Source organism: Lynx canadensis, chromosome B4 (genome assembly GCF_007474595.2).
Source record: "Lynx canadensis isolate LIC74 chromosome B4, mLynCan4.pri.v2, whole genome shotgun sequence".
Classification (NCBI taxonomy): domain Eukaryota; kingdom Metazoa; phylum Chordata; class Mammalia; order Carnivora; family Felidae; genus Lynx; species Lynx canadensis.
Window position 1 is genome coordinate 81,502,304 of NC_044309.1, and position 20,444 is coordinate 81,522,747.

Sequence of the window (20,444 nt, forward strand, 5' to 3'; positions counted from 1 at the left end):
AAGCAAGATGTCTGAACCAGAATTTAGAATCATGATAATAATAATACTAGCTGGGGTGGAAAATAGATTAGAATCCCTTTCTGTGGAGATAAAAGAAGTTAAAGTTAATCAGGATGAAATAAAAAATGCTATAACTACACTGCATTCTCGAATGGTTTCATAGCAGCAAGGATGGATGAGGCAGAGCAGCGAATCAGCGATACAGACGACAAATTTATGGAGAATAATGAAGCAGAAAAAAAGAGGGAGACTAAGGCAAAAGAGCACAAAAAAAAAAAAATTAGAGAACTCAGTGACTTATTAAAAAGGAATAACATCAGAATCACAGGGGTCCCAGAAGATGAAGAGAGGAAAAGGGGTAGAAAATTTATGTCAGCAAATCATAGCAGAAAAAGTTCCTAATCTGGGGAAAGACACAGATATCAAAATCCAGGAAGCACAAAGCACATCAGATTCAACAAAAACTGACCATCAACAAGGCATATCACAGTCAAATTCACAAAATACTCAGGAAAGGAAAGAATCATGAAAGCAGCAAGGGAAAAAATGTCCTTAACCTACAAGGGAAGACAGATCAGGTTTGCAGCAGACCTATCCACAGAAACTTGGCAGGCAAGAAAGGAGTAGCAGGATATATTCAATGTGCTGAATCAGAAAAATATGCAGCCAAGAATTCTTTATCCAGCAAGGCTGTCATTCAAAACAGAAGGAGAGATAAAAAGTTTCCCAGACAAATATTAAAGGAGTTCATGACCATTAAACCAGCCCTGCAAGACATTTTAAGGGGGACTCGCTGAGGGGAGAAAAGAGGTGGGGCAGGGGGGCGACAAAGCAACAAAGACTAGAAGGGACCAGAGAACACTACCAGAAACTCCAACTCTACAGGCAACATAATGGCAATAAATTCATATCTTTCAGTACTCACTCTAAACGTCAATGGTCTAAACACGCTAATCAAAAGACACAGGGTAACAGAATAGATAAGAAAACAAGATCCATCTATACACTGTTTACAAGAGACCCATTTTAGACCTAAAGACACCTTCAAATTGAAAATAAAGGGATGGAGAACCATCTATCAGGCTAGGTTGCCAAAATATAGCCAGAGTAGCCATACTTATATCAGACAATCTAGATTTTTTAAACAAAGACTGTAACAAGAGATAAAGAAGGGCATTATATCATAATTAAGGGGTCTATCCACCAAGAAGACCTAACAACTGCAAACATTTATGCTCCAAACGTGAAAGCACCCAAATATATAAATCAATGAATCACAAACATAAACTCATTGATAGTAATGGCATAATAGTAGGAGACTTCAACATCCCACATACAACAATGCACAGACCATCTAAACAGAAAATCAGCAAGGAAACAATGGCTTTGAATGAAACACTGGACCAAAGGGACTTAACAGATATATTCACAACCTTTTATCCTAAAGCAGCAGAATACAAATTCTTCTTGAGTGCACAGGGAACATTATCCAGAACAGATCACATAGGACACAAATCAGCCTTCAACAAGTAAAAAGAGATCAAGATCATACCATGCATATTTTCAGACCATAATGCTATGAAACTCGAACTCAACCACAAGAAAAAATTTGGAAAGCTAACAAATACTTGGAAACTAAAGAATAGCCTACTAAAGAATGAATGTGCTAACCAAGAAGTTAAAGAGGAAATTAAAAAGTACATGGAAGCTAATGAAAATGATAACACAGCCCAAAACCTCTGGGATGCAGCAAAGGTGGTCAGAAGAGGGAAATATATAGTAATCCAGGCCTTACTAAAGAAGGAAGAAAGGTCTTGGATACACAACCTAACCTTACACCTCAAAGAGCTGGAAAAAAAAAAAAAAAACAACAAATAAAACCCAAAACCAGCAGAAGCCAGGAAATAATAAGTATTAGAGCAGAAATCAATGCTATTGAAACAAAAACAAACAAAACAAGAAAACAGTAGAACAGATCAATGAAACCAGGAGATGGTTCTTTGAAAGAATTAACAAAGTTGATAAATCCCTAGCTAGTCTGATCAAAAAGAAAAAGGAAATGACCCAAATAAATAAAATCAAGAATGAAAGAGAAGAGACCACAACCAACACAGCAGAAATACAAATAATAAGAATATTATGAGCAATTACATGCCAATAAAATAGGCAATCTGGAAGAAATGGACAAATATCTAGAAACACATAAATTACCAAACCTGAAACAGGAAGAAATAGAAAATTTGAACAGACCCATAACCAGTAGAGAAATCAAATTAGTAATCAAAAATCTCGCAAATAACAAGAGGGGCCAGATGGCTTTGCAGGGGAATTCTACCAAACATTTAAAGAAGAGTTAACACGTATTCTCTTCCATTCTCCCTTGACCTTCCAAGTGGAAGAATTCTGAAGCATGTTTTACCCTTGTCCCGAGTTTCCACAGTAGGATGGAAATGAGTAACTGTGCTTAAGAATCTTGAACCCCTAGATTCTCCTACACTCTCTGACTTAAAGAAGTGGTCCAGTCTTCCTTGCTAGAAAATAACAGCCTCCTCCTACTTAGAGTATATATAGTCCTCATCTGAAGCAAATGCATTGGAAGATGATACTTATTTTCCATAAAGTCTGCCCTCACCTCAAATCATGGCTTCTATAACAATATCTAAGACCAAGTTTCAACATGGCCTTCCTATGGAAGTACTTCCCCTTCTACAGAAGGAAAATAATTATTCATCAAAATAGCTAAAGTGTACTGCAGGAATCAAGATAGCACACCTAAGAGTGGACCATGAGAGTACGAGACTTGAGTAAGGGTTAAATAAAATGTTGAATAAGGCCGAGATTATGGATATAGAGGTCACTCTTTAGGGGCTCATAATTTGACATCCTGGCAAAAACACCTAGAGCTAATCCTAATGTACTGCTAGTCTGATTCCTTGAAGCTTGGACACATTGGAGCCTACAGCAAATGAGGCTTTATACAGTGTTTATCAATGGTGCATAAGTCTCAAAAAGAAATATTAGATTGGATTTACCAACTAAAACCAGAGAACACACGAGCTGTGAAAAGCCAAAGGAAATTCTCTTCACAAAAAAAAATATGTTCTAGTAGAAGCAACATCAGCATCATTGGGACCTCAGTAATGACTGTTCTTTGTAAATCAATCATTTGGGTGAGGGAACATGCTATTTGCCAATGACAAGATTCAGAGTATCAAAAGCCAGGGAGCAACACTTACTGTTAAAGGCAAGGTGGACTAATTTTTGTTTGTCTGGGAATGGAAATACAGGGTCACTGACCTACAGAGCGCTGAATAAGACTGAAATGGGAAGCAAAAGAGGGTATTATTTGATCTATGTAATCAAGAAGTTTCCAAAAGAAAGCTGAGGGAAGCCACCCCAATGGAAATTCAGTCTCTTACCCAGTTTCCATGCCTGAGCCAGTTTCCAACTGTCAAACCTATCATTGAATGAGAGTCCATGTCTTCTTGTGGAAGGATCCTGCAATGTCCCAGAAAATACTGATAAAAATTTTTTAGCCAATTCTTCTCCAAGAAGAGGTATGATCATTTATCAGTAATTCTAGACCTAGGAAAAACACTCCCAAATTCTTTCAAGGTGTGTTAAAACTGACCTTTCAATTTCTGTTGGAACTCTGATACCACAGGACACAAATGCAAACAGAGTTGGTGTGTTTCAAAGCCAAGTGATAGAATCCTATCTAACCATGGGTTAGATCCAATGGGTCCACAGTCCCACCTAGTAACCATTTCTCTGGATCCTGAGCATCTAAAAATCAAGGTGGACAAATTAGTAACTGTCACATCTCTTTCATTCATTCATTGATCTATACATACAAGCCTGGCTAAAATAGGCAAAATTGTTTGGCTGTTTGTAGGCTAAAAAACAATTGTGTGCCAATGTGGTTCATAACCTGCCAGTTGGAGAGAATATCAGTACAACCACTGTGGTAAACTTTCACTATATACAAAGGTGTAATGTAGGGGTTACATTTCATTCATTCTTCCCAAAGGAATATCCAGTTGACATGGCATTTATTGAATCTTTCCTTTCTTCTCGCAGCTGGGAATCTGCTGTCATTCAGGTAATCAAATAAGTCTAGATCTGTTACTGGAATTTCTATTTTATTTTGCTGGCCAATTTCATTTTTTAATTTTTCTTGTACCAATATCACAACATCTTAATTGTTGTTGCTTTAGAAATCTTGATATTTGCAATAAGTCTTCCAACTTTGTTGTACTTCAAGAGTGTGTAGCTATGTTTTGTCCTTTGCATTTCCATCTAAACTTAGAATAAGCTTCTGAAATTTCTTAAAATTAAAATGCTACAGGTTTTTGCATCACATTGACTCAAAAGATAAATTGGGAGAGAATGGACATTGTTATAATATTGAACTTTCAATACATGACTACATATAGCCATCCACATTTTTTATTCAGCAAAGGATACTTCTACTTTATCCTCAGTTATTACCATTACAAGTATTGGTTTCTGCAAGATCATAGTTAGTCTCTTTGGTGTGGGATATCAATTTTACACATAAGGGCTAGATCAAAAAAATTAAAATTTGGGGTCTTCGACACAGTCTGAATTTTTTAAAAAATCTAAGTGATAAAAAGATAGCTAAATATTCAATGATATGTCTACATTCTTTATCATAAATATATAATTAAGAATTCAATTATTTTTAACGTTTATTTTTGAGAGACCGCGTGAGCAGGAGAGGTGGAGAGAGACAGGGAGGACAGAAGATCTGAAGCAGGCTCCACACTGCCTTCTAAATTTTTAACTCAAAGACAAATAAGAAGATTCAGTAAACTTTAATTTTCCAAATGTTCTCAGAAAGAGTTATGAGAAGTACCCACCACTTACAAAACACAGTTGGATAATCCATTTACCCCCGAGGAACTACCTGTGTGTGTTGTGGGGTGGCAATGACAGACTATGATCTCTGTGGAGATGGTCCCCTCTATGAATAGGCAATCCCTCCTCAAAGGAGAAGTGTGAGAATCAAGAAGGGACAGAGTCACCCTTCATTATTTCATCAACTACTGGTGTTTTCATAGTGTTTTAAATGCCTGATTTCAGTTTTGTCTCTCTCTTTGTCACTCTAGTTTCTCATAATAAAGTGATTTTTTGTGTGTTTCCAAGGCAGCAGTTTTCCACATATTTTAATAGATATCTTCCTTGGTATTTAATTTTAAGTTTATTTATTTTGAGAGAGAAAGAAAGCATAAGTGGGGTAGGGGCAGAGAGAGAGGAGAGAGCAACAATCCCAAGCAGGCTCCACACCATCAGCACGGAGCCCCAGGCAGGGCTTGGACCCACAAGCAGTGAGATCATGACCTGAGCCGCAGTCAGATGCTTAAGCAAATGAGCCAGTATTTAATATTTTTATGACACTGTAAGTAGTATCAGTATTTTATTTTCATTCCCTAATTCTTTGCTGTAAGTATAAATATACAATCTATATTTGTATGTGACCTGAGTGACTTTGCTAAAGTCAGTGTTTAATTTTAATGTTTTTTCTAGAATCATTTGGATTTCCTATATACATAATCTCTTATCTATAATCAATAACACTTATTTTTCCTTTTTCAATTGACTGACCTTTTCTTTCTTAATTTGGCCCCTTTAAACTGGCCAAAAATAGGAATACAACGTTGTGAATATAAATAATGAGAGTAGTATTTTTCTCATCTCAGAGGGATAGCTTTTAATATTTCACCACTAAATATGATATCTGCTAGAGAGTTTACTTTTCCTATTTAGGTTTTCTGAATCAAATTAAGGAAACTCCCTCTACTCCAAGGTTGTCAAGAATCTTGTGATAAATGAGTAGTGGATTTTACCAAATGCTGTTTTTAATCTATTGAGATTAACATGTGATTTTCATCTGTTTATGTAATGAATCATTAATTTGTTTTCTAGTGCCAAATCAACCTCACATACCTAGAATTAATTCAAATTGGTCATGATGTATTATCAATTTTATATATCATTAGATTTAATACTTTTTTTTTAATTTTCCATATGCCAAAGAGAGATTAGTTTATAATTTTAATTTACTTTAACTTGACAGGTACTGATATCAATGTTATGCTAGCTCTATAAAACTAGAAAGGGCGGGATAGAAGGAACATACTTAAAGATCATAAAAGCCATTTATGAAAAGCCCACAGCTAACATCATCCTCAACGGGGAAAAACTGAGAGCTTTTTCCCTGAGATCAGGAACACGACAGGGATGCCCACTCTCACCGCTGTTGTTTAACATAGTGCTGGAAGTTCTAGCATCAGCAATCAGACAACAAAAGGAAATCAAAGGCATCAAAATTGGCAAAGATGAAGTCAAGCTTTCGCTTTTTGCAGATGACATGATACTATACATGGAAAATCCGATAGACTCCACCAAAAGTCTGCTAGAACTGATACATGAATTCAGCAAAGTTGCAGGATACAAAATCAATGTACAGAAATCAGTTGCATTCTTATACACTAACAACGAAGCAACAGAAAGACAAATAAAGAAAATGATCCCATTCACAATTGCACCAAGAAGCATAAAATACCTAGGAATAAATCTAACCAAAGATGTAAAGGATCTGTATGCTGAAAACTATAGAAAGCTTATGAAGGTAATTGAAGAAGATTTAAAGAAATGGAAAGACATTCCCTGCTCATGGATTGGAAAAATAAATATTGTCAAAATGTCAATACTACCCAAAGCTATCTACACATTCAATGCAATCCCAATCAAAATTGCACCAGCATTCTTCTCGAAATTAGAACAAGCAATCCTAAAATTCATATGGAACCACAAAAGGCCCCGAATAGCCAAAGGAATTTTGAAGAAGAAGACCAAAGCAGGAGGCATCACAATCCCAGACTTTAGCCTCTACTACAAAGCTGTCATCATCAAGACAGCATGGTATTGGCACAAAAACAGACACATAGACCAATGGAATAGAATAGAAACCCCAGAACTAGACCCACAAACGTATGGCCAACTCATCTTTGACAAAGCAGGAAAGAACATCCAATGGAAAAAAGACAGCCTCTTTAACAAATGGTGCTGGGAGAACTGGACAGCAACATGCAGAAGGTTGAAACTAGACCACTTTCTCACACCATTTACAAAAATAAACTCAAAATGGATAAAGGACCTAAATGTGAGACAGGAAACCATCAAAACCTTAGAGGAGAAAGCAGGAAAAGACCTCTCTGACCTCAGCCGTAGCAATCTCTTACTCGACACATCCCCAAAGGCAAGGGAATTAAAAGCAAAAGTGAATTACTGGGACCTTATGAAGATAAAAAGCTTCTGCACAGCAAAGGAAACAACCAACAAAACTAAAAGGCAACCAACGGAATGGGAAAAGATATTTGCAAATGACATATCGGACAAAGGGCTAGTATCTAAAATTTATAAAGAGCTCACCAAACTCCACACCCGAAAAACAAATAACCCAGTGAAGAAATGGGCAGAAAACATGAATAGACACTTCTCTAAAGAAGACATCCAGATGGCCAACAGGCACATGAAAAGATGTTCAGCGTCGCTCCTTATCAGGGAAATACAAATCAAAACCACACTCAGGTATCACCTCACGCCAGTCAGAGTGGCCAAAATGAACAAATCAGGAGACTATAGATGCTAGAGAGGATGTGGAGAAACGGGAACCCTCTTGCACTGTTGGTGGGAATGCAAATTGGTGCAGCCGCTCTGGAAAGCAGTGTGGAGGTTCCTCAGAAAATTAAAAATAGACCTACCCTATGACCCAGCAATAGCACTGCTAGGAATTTATCCAAGGGATACAGGAGTACTGATGCATAGGGGCACTTGTACCCCAATGTTTACAGCAGCACTCTCAACAATAGCCAAATTATGGAAAGAGCCTAAATGTCCATCAACTGATGAATGGATAAAGAAATTGTGGTATATAGGGGCGCCTGGGTGGCGCAGTCGGTTAAGCGTCCGACTTCAGTCAGGTCACGATCTCGCGGTCCGTGAGTTCGAGCCCCGCGTCGGGCTCTGGGCTGATGGCTCAGAGCCTGGAGCCTGTTTCCGATTCTGTGTCTCCCTCTCTCTCTGCCCCTCCCCCGTTCATGCTCTGTCTCTCTCTGTCCCAAAAATAAATAAATGTTGAAAAAAAAATTTAAAAAAAAAAAAAAAAAGAAATTGTGGTATATATACACAATGGAATACTATGTGGCAATGAGAAAAAATGAAATATGGCCTTTTGTAGCAACGTGGATGGAACTGGAGAGTGTAATGCTAAGTGAAATAAGCCATACAGAGAAAGACAGATACCATATGGTTTCACTCTTATGTGGATCCTGAGAAACTTAACAGGAACCCATGGGGGAGGGGAAGGAAAAAAAAAAAAAGAGGTTAGAGTGGGAGAGAGCCAAAGCATAAGAGAATGTTAAAAACTGAGAACAAACTGAGGGTTGATGGGGGGTGGGAGGGAGGGGAGGGTGGGTGATGGGTATTGAGGAGGGCACCTTTTGGGATGAGCACTGGGTGTTGTATGGAAACCAATTTGTCAATAAATTTCATATATAAAAAAAAAAAAACTAGAAAGGGAACTTCTTTTTATCTTTGCTCTGGAAATTGTTGTGTAAAATTTGATAATATTTTTCCTTAAATTTTTCAGATTTTATCAGTGAAACTACTTGAGCCTGGAAATCAGCTTGTGAAAAGAGTTTATCAAATGCTGTATTTCCATAAACATTTACCTATTACAGTTAATATTCAATTATTTATACACTTCCATAACATACAAATTTAATGCAATTTATATCAAAATTCCAGCAATATTTTTTACATATGTGGATGAAATTACTGTAAAATTTGTATGAAGAAGCAAAATGACCTCAACTGGCAAAACAATTTTGGAAAAAAAGTAGGCGGAGTTAGCATACCAGACTTCAAGACTTTTTCTTTAGTTACCGTGTTCTAAACTTTATGCTATTCACAAAGGATTGACATAGATCAACAGGACAGAAGAGAAACTCAGAAGTAGGCACACATCAATATGCTCAACTTTTTATAAAGTGCAAAAGCAATTCAATTGGAGAATTCAATTGGAAAGGATAGCCTTTCAACAAGTGGTACTAGAGAAGAGCACATCCACAGACCAAAACAAAAAAAAAGAACCTCAACCTAAACTTCACACGTTATATAAAAAACAACTGAAGGTGGATCATAGATTTAAATGTAAATTGTACTATTCACTCAAACGTGGATCATGAGAAACTAACAGAACCATGGGGGAAGGGAAGGGGGGAAAAAGTTACAGAGAGGGAGGGAGGCAAACCATAAGAGACTCTTAAGTACTGAGAACAAACTGAGGGTTCATGGGGGGTGGGGGAAAGGGGAAAGTGGGTGATGGGCATTGAGGAGGGCACCTGTTGGGATGAACACTGGGTGTTGTATAAAAACCAATTTGACAATAAATTATATTTAATATAAAAAAATTAAAAATGTAAATTGTAAAACTATAAAAATTTTATTTTGAAAGGATGCTTGGTGGCACAATCACTTAAGCCTCCAACTCTTGATTTCAGCTCAAGTCATGATCTCACTGTTCGTGAGTTTGAGCCCCACCTCCTGCTCCATGCTGACAGCTCGGAGCCTGCTTGGGATTCTCATTCATATTTATTCATTCTCTCTCTCTCTCTCAAGAAATAAACAAACTTTAAAAAAAATTTATTTCAAAAAAGAACATCGTTGGGTTCTAGGGCAACATAAAGAGCACAATCTATAAAAAGAAACCAAAAGCACAATCCATAAAAAGAAAAAGATAAATCAGATTTCATCAAAATTACAAACTTTTACTCTGTGAAACACACTGCTAAGAGGACAAAAAGACAAGCCATTGACTAGGAGAAAATGTGCAAATCATCTATCAAACAAAGGACTAGTATTTGAAATATATAAAGAACTCTCAAAGTCAAATCAAAGTATAAACATAATCCAATTTAAAAATGAGCAAAAGACATTAAGAGATATTCTACAAAATAAAATATATAGATGGCAAATAAATGCATGAAAATATTTTCAACATCATTAGCCTTTAGAGAAATGAATTAAAACTACAGTAATTATAGGGGCACCCTGGTGGCTCAGTCGGTTAAATGTCCAACTCTTGATTTCAGCTCAGGTCATGATCTCATGGTTTGTGGGTTTGAGCCCTGCATCAGGCTCTGTGTTGACAGTGCAGAGCCTGCTTGGGATTCTCTCTCCCTCTCTGCCTCTCCCAACTTTCTCTTTCTCTCAAATAAATAAACAACAACAAAACAAAACAAAAAAAAACTACAGTGATTATTACCACACACATTTCAGAATGGCTAAAAAAAAATAGTGATGATATCAATGTCTAGCAAGGATGTGAAGAAATTGGATCACTAAGGCATTGTTGGTGAGAATATAAAGTGGGATAGCCACTCTGGAAAACAGTGTCACGGTTTCTTATAAGCTACTTCTTACATCTACTATCTAACCCAACAATCACACTCTTCCACGTTGTATCCCATAGATATGAAAACATGTTCACACAAAAACCCATACATGAATACTTATAACATCTTTATTCATAACAGCCAAAATTGGTACAACCCAGAAGTCCTCCAACAGGTGCATGATTTAAAAAAAAAAAAAAAAACTGTTGTAAATCCGTACCATATACTACTACTCAATTGCTGATACATGCAAAAACTTGGATGAATTTCCAAAGAATTATACTCTATGCTAATTATAATACTTTAGCATGGTAAATGACACACCCACAAGAGCCATGACAGTACTGACCAGAGCCATATTAGGAAGGAAAAGAGGTGACACCCCAGTTCCAGAAAAGTCATGCCCCTCTCCAGAAAAATTTATGCATAATTCTGCCCTCATTATCCTAACCCCACAAAATTGCTCTGAACACACCCCAAATGAGAAGTTGATCTGTGAATTTAGTTCCCTGTTTCTCCATTCTTTGGCCATTGAATAAAGTTCGTGCTATCTGATGCTCAGTTTCGAATTCATTTTGGATTTGTGACACCCAAAGTTCTCAAAAAAGGATTCTCAAGGAAAGGCAGAAGGCTTCTCCAGGGGTCCCAACTCCTTTGTGGGGAAAGGGAAAATCAGTCACAGGTTTCACTTTGGCTGTATCATCCCTCCCCCAGGCTGAGTCGGCACTACACCAAGAGGGCTTTCCCCCTATGCCCTGGCCTATAGTTTCTCCAGTGAGAAAGAGCCCAAAGTGGACATCAAGCTTCCAAAACATTGTAAAATGCTTCCCAGGTGCCCCACTTGAGTCTCACTTCACAAGGATTATTAGGGGAATGTGTGGGACTAGACCACTGGGGATCAGACAGAAATGGAAAAGTGGAAGGGGATTTACAGTAACCATCCCTCAGATCTTGAAGACTGATAGCAGTGGCACTTAAGCAGAAAGGAGGCCCATCTGCAGAGTGGCCCCATCTGGACAGAGAACCCAACTGGAAGTTCTGCCTGATTTATGTTCCCAGCCAACAGGTTGTACCAGCCACAGAACCCATTTAACAGTCCTTTTCCTGGGCAGGGAAGGAAGTTCAATACCCATCCAATAGTTCTGCCTCAACAGTTCTGCTTGGCTGGAGATGTCTGGCAACCACCAAGCACATTCTATTGCCCACCTAGGCAGGGAAGCAAGTTGGAAGCACCACCCAACTGCTGAACGTAGCTTCCAGTCCTATCCCACCAGAAATCCTGGCCAGAGAAAGTAGGCAGCTGCAGAGCCCATACTACAGCCCTGCTCAGGCAGGGACCCAGGCTTAGAAGCCCTTGCCCAACTGTTGAGCACAATCTCAGGCCTCACAAAACAAAAGAGCCTGAATCGAGACACTGGGGAGCCTGAGAGCCAAGTCTATAATAGTATCTAGCCCTAGAGCCCATCCTACAACCCCATCCAGCTGCAAAGCCCAGCCTTTGGCCATGCCAAATCACATGCCTTTGGATGTGATTGCTGAACACAGCCTTTGGACACATCCAGTCAGGGAGCACAGCCAATGACCCACCCCTCTAATCACAGAGCACAGTCTCCAGCCCCATCCAACTGTGTGGCACAGATGTAGGCCAGCCAGCCAGCCAGAGTGCCCAGCCAGTGCCCTCCTCCAACAACAGAGCACAGCCATCTGCCTACCCAACCAGGACAACCAGCCTATAGCTCTGCCCAAATTCAGGCACAGCCTATGGCCCCATCCAGTCACAGAGGCCCCACTGGACAGCAAAGCCCTGTCTGTGGCCCCACCTGAACAAGGGCTCCAGCCAGCAGTATCAACCAGTTGGGGAGCACAGCCTGAGGCCCCACCCAACAAGGAGCATTTGTTGAACCCAGCCCAGAGTCCTGCCCAATCATAGAGTACAAACAGCAGCACTGCCCTGACAAGGAACATAGCCTATGACACTGTGCAACCAGAGGTGATTGCAAAGCCCAGCTGGTAGTCCCACCTGACTCAGAGACCACTCAGCAGCCCCACTTGACATGGAGCCCAGCCAGTAGTCCCACCAAACCACAGAGCACAGGCAGTGGCCTGACCCCACTATAACCCTCATAACAAGCCCTGCCTGCCCACCCCACTCAATACTCAGTGACCTGTCCACAAACCCAGGCTGGCCTGACTGGTGAAGGTCTTTTCCTGCCACACAGAACCGATAAAGCCTGGAAAATGAGACAATTTCCTCAAATGCACAGATATCGATACAAGGATCATGAAGAATCAGATAAACCTGATACCACTAAAGGAAACTAATACATCTCCAATAACTGACCTTAAAGAAATTGAAATAGGTGAGCTGGCTGATACGGAATTCAGAATAATCCTCCTGATGTAGTTTAGTGAACCGTAAGAACCACACAGAGAGATGACTCAACAAAATTAAGGAAATAACGCACTAACAAAATGCGATCAACAAAGAAATAGAAACCAACCAAAAAGAAAAACAAAAAAATCCAAAATCCTAGAGTTGAAGAATACAGTAACAAAACTGAAGAATTCAATAAAAATCTTCAACATCAGACTAAACCAAGCAGAAGAAAAATCAATGAACTCACTTCTGGGTATATACCTAAAGAAAATGAAATCAGAATCTTGAAGGGTTACCTGCTCTTCCATGTTCATTACAGTTTTATTCACAATAGCCAAGATATGGAAACAACCTAAATGTCCATATATATATATATATATATGGACATTTAGGTTGTTTATGTATATATATATATATATGTATATGTATATATATATATGTATATATATCCATATATATATATATATATATGAATGGATAAAGGAGATACGACTATACATGGATGTGTGTATATGAATATATAGTGAATGTATATAATGGAATATTCTTCAGCCATGAAAAAGGGAATCCTGCCATTTGCAACTTCATGGATGGAACTTGAAGACATAATGCTAAATGAAATAAATGAGACAGAGAAAGACAAAATACTTTATAATCTCACTTATATGTGAAATTTGAAAAAGAAAAACTCTTAAAAACAGAGTAGAATGGTGCTTAGCAAGGGCTGGAGGTTTGGGGAAATGAAGAGATTTTGGCCAAAGGGTACAAACTTCCACTTATAAGACAATTAAGTTTTGGGGATCTAATATACAGTGTAGTTGTTATAGTTAATAATACTGTTTTATACACTAGAAAGTTGCTAACAGAGTAGCTCTTAAAGGATCTGACCCAAAAAAAGTAATGGTAATTATGTGGCATAATAGAAGTATTAGCTATTATGTTGGTAATCATTTTGCAATATGTAAGTGTATCAAATCAACACATTGTACACTTCAAACTTACACAATATTAGGGACGCCTGGGTGGCTCAGTCGGTTAGGCATCAGACTTTGGCTCAAGGCATGATCTCACGGTTTGTGAGTTCAGGCCATGTGCTGACAGCTCAGAGCCTGGAGCCTGCTTTGGATTCTGTGACCCCCTTCTCTCTGCCCCTCTCCTGCTCACAATCTGTCTCTGTCTCTCAAAAAATAAAAAAACGTTAAAAAATGTTTAACTTACACAATGTTATATGTCAGTTATACTCAATAAATGCAGGGGAGAAAAACTTAAAACAATTCACTACCACTTTCTGCCAACCCACTCCTTGGATTTCAAAATTTGTTCAGAGAGGAGGGACTAGAAAATCTTTCATTTTGATTTTCTAAAACATAATAAATGCTGATATTTCAAAGACAACAAAAAATATGGTTTAATTTCTGTGCTATCATTATGAAAATTCATATTTTCCCTTTCCTATCCATACCTTTTACTTCATAGCTGGAATGCCTGCGTTTATTCTTTGAACACAAATTATTCATTTCTCAATGTTTCCATATTCCTTACAATTAAATTTCATAAAAGAATATTTGCTCTTCTCAGATATTTCCTTTCCCTCTTACTATGACATAGTATTTCCCTTTTCTCTCATGTTTTCTACAAAAGGGCTAGCTTATTCATTATTGAAATTATGATGCCTTCTTTTAGAATTGTTTTAGTGTAAGTTCAAATCTCTCAGGTTCAGTTAATGGAAGAACTTAAAGTTTGGGTTTATCAAATCTCTTCTTTATCATTGCAAGAATGCTACCATCAGAAGTAATTCAGAGCGGCAAGTAATCACGTAATGAGTTATATTTCAGTTTGTTCTATTAGGAATTAGCAGAAACAATGCCTATTATGTGCCTGGAAGAAAGCCATCATTATGAACAAGAACTATTTTCCTGATACAATTTTCCAACAGCACCATGGGCTTCATTTTCATTTGTGCCTCCTGATGGCCTCACTGTTCATGTAAATGTCCAACCCTTCCCATTCTGCGTTAAGGTATGTTAGCAGGTTAAGCTGGATTTCTTTTCCAGGTCACAGGTTTTCTATTTCTTATGTGGCAAGTCAAGAATTGGGGCACCCTTTCTGTTAATATTTTTATTTTTCTAACAAATTTAAGAGAAATACCTTAAAGTTACTAATGTCTGACTGTCATTCTTCCTTAATTTCTATGCCACTAGAAGTATCCTATGTTTTATACTTCTTGGATACAATTCTCATATCACCACTTAACCTCATATCTCATTTCATTTAGTAATGTTTCTTTTGGATCTTAGGATACTGCTCTCCACATTGTTTTGGACTTTATGTTCTCAGATAATGGATCCCCAAATCAGTTAACTTGAAGCATGCCACAACATATGATAAAATGAGTAACCTTGCAACCATTTCAACAAGGACTTTCTGAATGAAAGATTTTGTTAAGTGTGGTAAATCTAATGGGGTTATATACCTCCAACCTGAAATATTAAATTATGGAATAAAATGGATGTGGCCATGACCCACTAATTGTTCTTATTTGCTTTGTCATCGATACTGACCCTTCATATTCTATTACAATGTGCTATACAAGTTACTTTTATCATATATCATTAGTGTCTTCTGATTATTAACCCCTGGGTAATGGTTTCTTTGTATTGTTTTCTTTTTCCTTCTCAGAATCCCTTGAGTGTGCAATTAATTAAATGATATAAGAACACTCATTTTTAAAATTTTTTTTTTCAACGTTTATTTATTTTTGGGACAGAGAGAGACAGAGCATGAATGGGGGAGGGGCAGAGAGAGAGGGAGACACAGAATCGGAAACAGGCTCCAGGCTCTGAGCCATCAGCCCAGAGCCCGACGCGGGGCTCGAACTCACGGACCACGAGATCGTGACCTGGCTGAAGTCGGACGCTTAACCGACTGCGCCACCCAGGCGCCCCAAGAACACTCATTTTTAGCATGTAAAATTAACAATGAAATATCCCCTTACCTATTGGATATAACAACACTTTTATCAGATTTTCCTGGATTTTTTTCCATTTCCATTTCCAAATGTAAAGAATATAAAAATGAATTTCACTTGAAATTCATTAGTATTAATAATAGATATAACCTAGATGTGTTCATAGTAAGGCTAGAGAATTTATCTCATCGAAAATAAAATCAAATATAATAGTATCCAAATCTAGAACCGGTCTAAGTTCAAACTTACACACAAGGGTGAGGTGAAAAGTAGAAAATTTACAAAAACACACCATATATTCCACCTTTTTGCATTAAGTTACAACTTAAAGTCCTTTTTCTTTCAATTTCTTACTAAAACAATATTGTCTAGGCTTTGAGTACACTTATAATTATTAGCTACTTTTTTTTTTTTGCCTTTTCACATCCTAGAAGAAAATATGAGAAAACACAGGAATTAAGGTAAATGCTTTAGAGTTTGGATCTTTTATTTTTAACTGGAAATTAAGGTAATTTTGTGGTAATCAAAGGCAGATATTTATAAGAAGCTTGATTTTTTTCTTTTTGGTTAAACATTTTACTTTTTTGGTTTAGAAATACAAAAATGTATAAAAGGTACCTATTTACAAAATGCACCTAAATCTGTCCACTGCTTTTTTTTATTAATTATATAAATTTAATATAGCAATGTATAAGTTGAGGAAAAAAGACTAATGAAATGATCTTTAGAAAGAGAAAAATTCAGTCTATGACCATCATTTTACTACATTTTATGTATCAATTTTTTGTCTAATTATACCTTCCTAGAGAAATATTTTTCCATTCATTAATTTTAAAAAATAGTTATGAAGATGGGGATTACAAGAGAATAGATGTGAAAAGGAATACATTACTTCCATTTAACAGCCAATAAACACAAAGCAGCTTTAGACAGAAGGTATCATGAATTACATTAAATACTTTCTCACTTGATTCTGGAAATCACTGTGATATTCAGACAACCTTCTGAACTAGGTCAAATTTTATTTTATTTTTTTAAAATCAAACTAGGAGAAAACTATTAAAGAAGCAATACACAATTTTTCTGGGCAGGCATAAATTTTGATATGAGAACCGTGAAAAAGAAATAAACATAAAATGGTAGAAATTTTAGGTATATAGTAGATATTAAAAGACAGTTGAAGAGTTGACTGTATTAGGAAAGAAAGTCATTACCAGCAGTCCAAAGTTTCACAGATAAAGATAATTCTGAAGAAAAGAAAATGCATTTTGTTTTTGCTTACTTGTGTTTTGTTTTTTGTTTCTTAGGGATCATGTTTTTAATGGTAAATTCCATAAGGAAATAGCCCAACTGGTCTACAATCTGGCTAACAAAACATTCTAAAGGAGAAGGAGGAAGAGGACTCTTGATATAGATCTTATAAACAATATAGCTAATTTCTAAAATGTTTTAGGGTGTTGAAAGCCATTATTTAAAATGTGGTTGTTAAGAGTATGTTTTTGAATTTACAGAACAATTTCTCCCTTTATATTTGTTTGTGTTGCAAAGTTTTTCTTACTCTTCAAAGCTATCCATTATCATAATTACTGTGTTAAAAGTAAAATCTAAATAACTACACACCTTCCTTAATTTTGTAGGGAGGATTTTAGCTTTATGTACAAGATTAGACAAATGATCTATGAAGTTTCTTTTTAGTCTAAGAAGCTGTGACTATGTTCTATGATTTTCAGGCTCATCTGCAATTTTCCGATTTGCCACCCAAATGGCATAGGTTTTGAATTATGTTCTTATTGCTGCCATATACGAAGCAATAACATATATTCTAGTGAGTCTTAAACATGTTGTGTCATGTGCCCTTTTAAAAAAAAAAGCGTGCCCTCTTTACACACAATTCTGTAGAATTAAAGTGCATTCGTGAATGTTCTGAAATCTATTCGTGTATTCGAGGCTAAGATCTTATACTGGATATTCAGTATGATAGAATTAAAAAGAACAAAGGTGTAGTATTTAAATGGTTTTGGATTCAGTTCCCAACTGAATTACTAACACTACTTCTCCACTTGGCTATGAACCTGTAAACTTCATACAAACACAAATGCCTAGATCTCACCCAAATATTCAAATGAATTGTCTGGGTTGTGTGTTGGGTATTTATCTTTGTTAAAAATTTACCAACTTTAGAAAGCTGGGATTTAGATACACATCCCAGACAAACTCTTTAATCTGAACCTCAATTTCCCTCTCTGAAAAATGAGGATTGTATATTCCACTCAAAGAAGGTTGCTGCAGATAAGAACATTTATGTAAGTCTCCAAACAGTACATGGTATATTGTTGGTGATCAATGAATGTTAGCTTCTCATTCTCCTTGCTCTTTCTTACTGACTCTAATAGCTAATCCGGACCATTTTTTTTTTTTTTTAACTCTTTGTGTAGCTTTGTTAAAACCGATAAGAGAAATGAGGAACCATTCAATCTACACGGACTTCATTCTTTTGGGTCTGACAAATGACCCTGAACTGCAGGTTGTAATTTTCCTCTTTCTATTTTTTACCTACTTGTTGAGTGTGACAGGAAACTTAACCATCATCACTCTCACTCTGCTGGATTCCCACCTAAAGATACCAATGTATTTCTTCCTACGGAATTTTTCCTTTTTAGAAATCTCATTCACAACTGTTTGTATTCCAAGGTTCCTGGTGAGCCTTGTGACAAAGGACAGGACTATTTCCTATATGAGCTGTATGACTCAGTTATTTTTTTTTATCTTTTTGGGAGTAACTGAATTTTACCTTCTGGCTGCTATGTCCTTCGACCGTTATGTGGCTATATGTAAACCTCTGCATTACACCACCATCATGAGCAACAAAGTTTGCTACCAACTTGTACTCAGCTCTTGGGTAACTGGATTCTTGGTCATCTTTCCTCCAATAATCTTGGGACTCAAGTTGGAATTTTGTGCTTCCAATGTCATTGATCATTTTATTTGTGATTCTTCTCCCATCCTACAGATCTCTTGTTCAGATACACATTTCCTAGAGCTAATGTCATTTTTCTTGGCCGTGATGACACTAATGGTCACACTGATGTTAGTGATTCTCTCCTACGGCTACATCAAGACAATTCTCAAATTCCCTTCTGTTGAGCAAAGGACTAAAGCCTTTTCTACCTGTTCTTCCCACATGATTGTAGTTTCCATCTCTTATGGTAGCTGCATCTTCATGTACATAAAACCATCAGCAAATGACAGAGTGACTTTAAGCAAAGGAGTAGCTGTGCTCAATACCTCAGTTGCCCCCTTATTGAATCCCTTCATTTATACACTAAGAAACCAGCAAGTGAAACAGGCCTTTAAGGATATGGTCCAGAAAGTTTTATTTGCTTCAAACAAATGAGAAAATTCTAAAAAAGTATGAAGAGAAAAATGAATGAAAATGTTGCCCTTTTAATCTTGGGTTATTTTGTCTTACTCTGTACATATTTTCAAATTATATTAGCAATTTCAGCCCACGTTGGGACTCCTTCCATGCTATTATTTCTGGCTAGAAATTCTATTCCACAAATCTGTTTCTTTATTGATTTCATAAATGCAGAATTTTAAATGTGATTATTTTTCACAGATCATACTGTATGAAACAAATGTCTAATCAGTCTCTGTATGAGCTTTCATGTTAGAAGCCTTTCCAGAATATGGCATGTAAATGGAATGTTTGTGATAGGAATCATATTTTTAGGACAAAAATGAATATTTGAAACATCACAAAGTCAATTTTCAATCAAGAAAACAGTTCACTGATAATAGATAGCATTTTATGCTATGGAGAATATTATGTTTCATAAATGTCATTTTTTAATGTGTGAGCACATTGCACAAATTATAAAGTCAAAGAAAATTTATAATAATTTTACAAAATGCTTTTCTTTCTGTAAGATAATAAATTTTGATCCTTGTATATGTCATAAATGAGAAAATAATAATCAGATTCTATATGATCCCAACTGAAAATGTTCATTAAATTTCTAAAATTTTGAATTCCTGAAAGAGATGTTTACCTATGCCAGTGAATTGAATTACAATGTAAGAATTTATTTCGTTGCCTTACTTTAGAGGTTAAAGTATATTCTACCTGTTCCACAGAATTTTCCTGATTAAATCTATTTTCTGTATCAAAAACATTTCTTATTTGAATGTAATGATCATTTTCCCATAAATGCTAAATTGCCCTTTTTTTTTTTAAGTAGGCTTCATGCCCAGCACGGAGCCCAATATGGGGCTTGAAGTCATGACCCTGAGATCAAGACCGGAGCTGAGATCAAGAGTCAGACACTTAACCAAATGAACCACCCAAGCACACCTAAAATGCACTTTAATATTCTATTCCAGTTAATTGAGCCTTTCTTTGGTGATGTTACTGGTAATAACAGCAATATAGAATAAATTCTCAGAAAAATCAGGAAATTCTTCTTGTTAACCAAGTTGTTTTAATGTAAAGTATTGCTATACTTTGAAGAAATGTGAGAAAGAAAATGTGAAAACATTAATACACATTCCCTAAGATAAAGACTGATGTGTATAACTTATTGAAGGAAAAAATCAAATGAATGTCAGAGGTCAA

The 20,444-nt window shown here is 36.7% G+C and overlaps 1 protein-coding gene across 1 annotated transcript; it reads left to right on the forward strand.

The window, feature by feature from the left end:
* The first annotated feature begins 18,287 nt into the window (after nucleotides 1–18,287).
* On the forward strand, nucleotides 18,288–19,223 carry LOC115518237 (olfactory receptor 6C75-like). Its single transcript, XM_030321646.1, has one exon. It carries the CDS (start codon nucleotides 18,288–18,290, stop codon nucleotides 19,221–19,223), a length of 936 nt encoding a protein of 311 aa, XP_030177506.1.
* The last annotated feature ends 1,221 nt before the right edge of the window (nucleotides 19,224–20,444 follow it).

What these genes read in the sequence shown, in the direction of transcription:
- LOC115518237 (XM_030321646.1), top strand. Translation starts at nt 18,288, where the DNA reads ATGAGGAACCATTCAATCTACACGGACTTCATTCTTTTGGGTCTGACA.